The sequence below is a fragment of the Hirundo rustica genome, chromosome 3, assembly GCF_015227805.2.
Source record: "Hirundo rustica isolate bHirRus1 chromosome 3, bHirRus1.pri.v3, whole genome shotgun sequence".
Taxonomy (NCBI): domain Eukaryota; kingdom Metazoa; phylum Chordata; class Aves; order Passeriformes; family Hirundinidae; genus Hirundo; species Hirundo rustica.
In genome coordinates this window covers 82140475-82146661 of record NC_053452.1, presented here as the reverse complement: position 1 = coordinate 82146661, position 6187 = coordinate 82140475, and the positions used below count along the sequence as shown (strand labels likewise).

The window sequence follows — 6187 nt, the reverse complement described above, 5'->3', positions numbered from 1 at the left end:
TTTTGTTGTTTTTTTTTTTTTTTAATTATCTTTGGAGCTCACTCGGTGTATTCCGTGGCTGCTGTTGTTCCCTCCTCTCCCGAAAGGCGATCCCTGGGTAGGCGGGCAGGGGCAGTGTCCGCCAGTAGCCGGCACGGCACCCCCGCGCTGGAAACGCGCCGGGATTCCCCTTCCTGCCGCCGGCCGGAGCGCGCCCGCCGTGCCGCGGGGAAGGGCGCCCAGCAGCCGCGGCGGGGCAGGCACAAGTACGGCGCTGCGAGGCGGGGAGCGGAGCGCGGGGCTCTCCGCTCGAGAGGCGGGCGGGACCCGCTCCGCGCCGAGCCGGCCGTGCTGAAGCCCCGCATGGCACGGCTCCACATGGCGCGGCCCCGCTCGGCGGCAAGGTGAGTCTGCGGCAGCACCACCTGGGCCGGGGCAAGAGGGGGACGGGAGCCTCCTGCGAGCTCCGGGCGAGGCAGCCCGGCAGCGGCGGCTGAGCCGGAGCGCGGGGGCGGCGGGCGGGAGCCGGGCGGGGCGGCGGGCGGCGGCTCCCCCTGGCCGGGCGGCGCTTGGTTTCTCCTGCCAGCGGAGGCAGGGCCAGGCGCGGCGAGGGTGGGCGCGGAGTTGGCGGTAGGGCTGGGGGCAGTCGGCGGCGAGCTCCGGCGGAGTTTGTTCTGCACGCGTGGCGGGAGGTGAGGAACGGGGTCCGGGACCGGGCTCGGCTCCGCTGTGGGTTTCGGGGGCGGGAGTTTGTAGCGGAGCGGAGGGGAAGAGCCCCGGGGCAGGATGGCAGGTGGGGAGCGCGGGACACGGTGGGCGGCAGCGGTCAGACCCTCCTCTTCCCCTCCGTGCTACGCCGCTGGAGTCGACGGCCGGGCGGGAAGGTGGCGGCGTGAGCTGGAAGTGGGCGAAAACTTCCTCGGCGTGTTCTCCCCGCTGTGCCGGGGGCCGCCCGGGCGAATCGCGTATCGGGAGCGGAGGACGGGACGCGGGCTGGGGGTGGGCGGGAGGGCGCGGGCAAGAGGAGCCGCGCCGCGCCGCCCCGCCGCTGCCGTCTCCCTTTCCTCCCCTGCCGCAGGTCTCGCTGCGGGAAGCGAAGCGGAGCCAGCCCCCGAGGGGAAACGCCTGCCCCCGAAGGAAGGGCTGCCCGGAGCCGGAGGCGCCCGGAGAGAAAAGTTGCGTGCGGGGCCGGGCCGAGCGCGATGCCGGGGCGCGGCGCACTCTGCCTGGGGCTGCTGCTGCCCGTCCTGCTGGGCTGCGGCTCGGCGCAGCCCGGAGGCTGCCCGGCCCTCTGCGAGTGCTCCGAGCCGGCCAAGACGGTGAAGTGCGTGAACAGGAACCTGACGGTGGTGCCCCCCGACCTGCCGCCCTACGTGCGCAGCCTCTTCATCACCGGCAACCCCCTGACCGACCTGCCGGCCGGCGCCTTCCTCGCCCAGCGCCTGCCCGACCTCGCCTCCCTCAACCTCAGTGGCAACCACCTGCGGACCGTGGAAGCCGGCTCCCTCGCCCTGCCCGCCCTGCGGCAGCTGGACCTCAGCGGCAACGCGCTGGTCTCCTTCAGCCCGCAGGCCTTCGGGGAGGGCGGCAGCCCGCTGGAGGAGCTGGCCCTCCGCGGGGCCCTGCGCGACCACGGCGTCCTGCTCAGCCTGGCCGCCCTGCTGCAGTCCGGGGCTCTGCGCAACCTCAGCCGCCTGGAGCTGGCCGACAACGGGCTGCTGCTGCTGCCCGCCGGCATGTTCACTGCCCTGCCGGCCCTGCGGCAGCTGGACCTCAGCAACAACTCCCTGGTGGGCCTGCGAAATGTCTCTTTCCAAGGACTGGGCCAGCTGCAGAGCCTCAACCTCAGCGACAACTCCCTGGGTGTGCTGTGGAACGGCACCCTGGCCCAGTTCCGCAGCCTGCCCACGCTCCGGCACATCGTCCTGGGCCGCAACGCCTGGGTCTGTGACTGTGCCATCGAGGACCTGGTGGCCTGGCTCAAGGAGAGCGACCAGGTGGAGGGCAAAGAAGCCCTGACCTGTGCCTCCCCTGACAAGATGCTGGGCAGAGCCCTGCTGAAGATCAATGGCTCGGACCTGAACTGCTCCGTGCCCACAGACCTGCCTTCCCAGCTACAGACTTCATACGTCTTCCTGGGGATAGTCTTGGCTCTCATTGGGGCCATATTTCTCCTAGTTTTGTACTTGAACCGAAAAGGAATCAAAAAGTGGATGCACAACATCAGAGATGCCTGTAGGGATCACATGGAGGGCTACCACTACAGATACGAGATCAACGCAGACCCCAGGTTAACAAACCTCAGCTCCAACTCGGATGTCTGACGAAATGCCCCGGATGCAGGGCAGCGCGAAGTACCTATGCATGAAAAGTAGACTTGTGCTTTACCCTTGTGCTTGCTTCCATCTCCCCTGAAACGTCTCATGCTTGTAACTTGAGGGGGATATGCCTCCCTGTGATATCAAGTTATTTTCGTTTTGAGACACTGGGCTGCTGAGCATGGCGTTCAGCTGTGTGTAGGAAACAAGCTGCTACTTACTTTCCTCCTTACATGTCTGCACTTGTGGGAGATTTTTTTTTTCAAGATGTCAAAAGAAAAAAAAGGATTCTCTCTGATGATCCAAAGCCACCAGAGTTTATAAAACGTTTACTGATGCAGACACCAGTCAACAAAAGCTGCCTCAACTTTTTGGGAAAGAAACGTTATGTTCCTCTGTGCCAGTTTTGATCTTGTATATCTGAATTGAGATGCGATGATTATATTTCATAGACTATCTTGAGATTTTAAAAACCAAACAAACTCCTTTTAACAGCTCTTCAGAAGGAAATCAAATAACAAGCATGCACAAATACTGTATAGTTTTACATGTTAGGAAATTTAATTATCTCAGTAAGTCTCTTACTGTTTTGTAGTTATTTTTGATTGCAGTTTACGTGACTTGACAGAATTTTTTATACGAACTGCATCTAAACTCCATCTAAACTCAGTCTGAACTGTTAAATTCAATAAATAGTCTTACAAGAACTGTCGTGTTTGCTGTTCAATGAGAAAAGTATGGACATCTAAGAATGTGAATAGTGCTATAGTCTCTAAAGTAATGGCCCTGCAGTAGTAATATGAATAAAAATTTATACAAATGTGTAGCTTGGAGCCATAAATGTTTGACAATTTTGTGATATATGCTAGGAGAATTACACTGAGCTTAATTACACTGAGAATTAAACGATGAGAGCAGTTTCACTTGGCACAAACCCCTCAGACTGGTCTCTGAAAGCACCTGCATAATGTCAAGACAGATGCTAGGGTCTACTTTCCTGGGAAGGTACAAGCTGATAGAATTTTCATAAGGTCTTCTCTACCAAAATAAAAAAAAAAAAAATAAACAAATTAAATTGTGGAGTTGGTAAGCTAAAAAAATTTTACCTGGACGGAATGGCTTATATAAAACCATGCTTATGTGTCCTGAACTAAATTAAATGCAGCTCAATCATGCGGTCAGCAGGCTCGAGGCTTGTGCATCACCACAGCGTTTATTAGATTGCTGTTTCCTTTTTAAGGTCTTGGTACTTGTGAAGTTCTGTAGCGATCTACATCCAGTAACTTGATGGAACTTTACATTTATCTTAATGCATTTAACAGGTGCACTTCAGTATGGTATGTTGCTCACTACTTGCTTGGGAATGCATTTTCTTGTAAATAGATAAAGCATGCAAAAAAACCCTTCAGAATGCCTAATTTAAGATGCAACTCTGACCACATATAGAGAGGTTAGCAAGAACCTTGCAGTGGCTGCCAATAATTAGTGCGCTTTTTCTAATCTATTTATGGTTTCTTAATGAAAAAAAAATACACCAGCTGTAAAAGTGTGATGTGATTTCATATGTATCAGTTTGTTTGTGGAGCTTTTTCTCTGGTCACTGTTACTTGAAGTTCTTGAGCAGCTCTCAAATTTTATGAATTGCTGGCTAATTCCTTTTGTTTTCAAAAGTGTCAGTTTTCTCAGAGATGTATACATTTGGTAAGAGCTCATAAATATAAAATAGTCTTTAAAGTATCAGAAGAAATATCTATTTTGGGCGTCAGTATTATTCAAAAGCATTTTTCATCTTGCAACTTCAGATAAAGCAAGTAGCACAACTTGCTTTTGACTAATTTTCTACTGCTTTAAATTGGATTTGCTTAATAGCAGTAATTTTTTTTTAATGTACTTACGTGCATTTACCCTTAAAAGTAAAAAAAGAATGGATATTAAGTGCAACTATTGTTTTGTAAATCAGTATATTTTGCAATTAATGTGAATTAAGTGATAGCATATTCCTCCTGCTGTAATTTAAACGTGTGAGCAATATTTGGTTAACGGTATATGAATTAAGTTTGTGGATTCTTATAAAGCAGGCTGCCCGTCTGAATATTAGCTGCCCATATTTTAAGGATAGTGTGAAAACCCCCGTGTGAAGAACTATCACTGTTGCCACTATGCAAAACCTTCATACGTGGTACACATCAAATAGTTTATGTAAGAAGCTAGAATTTACAGTAGCTACACAGTACCCAGCTTTGTTGTATCGGTTATTCTGGAGATTATCAACTTACCTGTACAGTGCCAAGAGGAGTAGAGCATCATCCTTGCTTAAGATGCTCCTGTAATATAATAGATAAAATATGTGCAAACCAAGCCATTTCTTGGGCAATTTCCTGAGTTTTGTTAACAGATACTTTAAAGTAACTACAGTAAAAGAAATTATCCATGATGTGCTAATGTAACGGCCGTGCATTTGTAGAGCTGTGTAAGGACAGGCAACGACTTTAATTGCATTCTCTCACCAATGGAGCGAGTATTTGTACAGTTGGCAAGTGTAACTGGTTTTGCTGTTACTACACATATTATTCTAAAGATTATTATTACTATTATTTTTGTGTCTTAGTCAATGTAATACAAGTTTATTGGAGATGTGGTGACAGCTACTTTAAAATAATTTTTGTCATTTGCTTATGTGTGTATTTATTAGGATGTAACATTTAGCATGTGTCAGTGTTGTGTTGGATGATGTTCCCCTACAGTGTTTGACCAACAGTGAATGCTTTGGTGTTTTGTACAATGCATTATTTGATCTTAAATTCCCTTCTATAAACAGTGCTTGAAATTTGTTTTGCTTTTTTTTTTTTTTACAAAATAATTAACAGTGGTACTCAGAAGACAGAAAAGTTGATCCCACACTACTTCAGAGCATGGTTAAAAAGTAAATACTTAAAAAATAATTGGTTTCAATGTTCTTCTGAAGCACATTTTATAATCCTACTCTGCTTCGACACCTGAGATTCCAACTGACTACTATTTCCAGGGCAGCTTATTCATTCATTCTTCAATTAAACGCATGCAGTTCTAAATGCCTCAAAAATGTCTTTTGTATACATAAATTCCCTAAGTTCTGCATGACACAGTTGCTGAAAAACAACTAAAGTAGTGGGTAAATCTTCATGAAAAGCTGCACAGCTAAGAAGCAGAAAGGAACATTTTTCCAAAATTTAGCTACTTTATTAAAGCTAGTTTTAGTAGTTACAATTTTAAAATTTTCTTAGAAATATAGCACAAGGAATTGACATAATTTTAATATATTACCTTAAAATATTTTGGATAAGTGATCTTGCCAGGTAAGAAAATTCTCCAAATCCCCCTTCAACCAAGGTAGCTTTATATTAGATCATTTTTTTTTTTCCTATTAGATAATTTTTATTTTGCTAAGCCATAATATTACCAGTAATTCTGGCATCCAAAAAGTGGTTTGAAGTTTTGCAACAACTGTTTTAAATCTTTTCATTCAGAGTAATTTCCCTTAAGCACTGGTGACAGTCCCCAGTGACATGGCAGCAAGTCTGTTCAGACCCACATTCTGTTGTTGAGATGTCACTGAAAACAGGCAGTGCAAATTATTCAAAATATGACTTCACTAGGATCCCAACTCTCATTATTCTTCTAGTGTTTTCCCTGTGGTATACTCCAGTCTTTCTGCATCTGCATAATTTCCTTTTTACCTCATTTTCTCAAGAAATCCATTAAAAAGAATATGAATCTGCACAGGTAAAGAAATCAGTCTGACTGCACCAATGTTTTGAGGTCTAGCATCTTTATTTCTCTTTAAGTCTTAATGTGGAAGAGTCTTTGTCAAAGTGGACAGAATGAAAATTTGATATGCACTTTTTCTTTCT

The 6187-nt window shown here is 48.0% G+C and overlaps 1 protein-coding gene across 1 annotated transcript; it reads left to right on the top strand.

Moving 5' to 3' along the window:
- The first annotated feature begins 574 nt into the window (after window positions 1-574).
- TPBG (trophoblast glycoprotein) lies at window positions 575-5128 on the top strand. Its single transcript, XM_040060703.1, has 2 exons — window positions 575-671; window positions 1058-5128. Exon 2 carries the CDS (start codon window positions 1182-1184, stop codon window positions 2301-2303), a length of 1122 nt encoding a protein of 373 aa, XP_039916637.1. The 5' UTR covers window positions 575-671; window positions 1058-1181; the 3' UTR covers window positions 2304-5128.
- The last annotated feature ends 1059 nt before the right edge of the window (window positions 5129-6187 follow it).

What these genes read in the sequence shown, in the direction of transcription:
- TPBG (XM_040060703.1), top strand. Translation starts at nt 1,182, where the DNA reads ATGCCGGGGCGCGGCGCACTCTGCCTGGGGCTGCTGCTGCCCGTCCTG.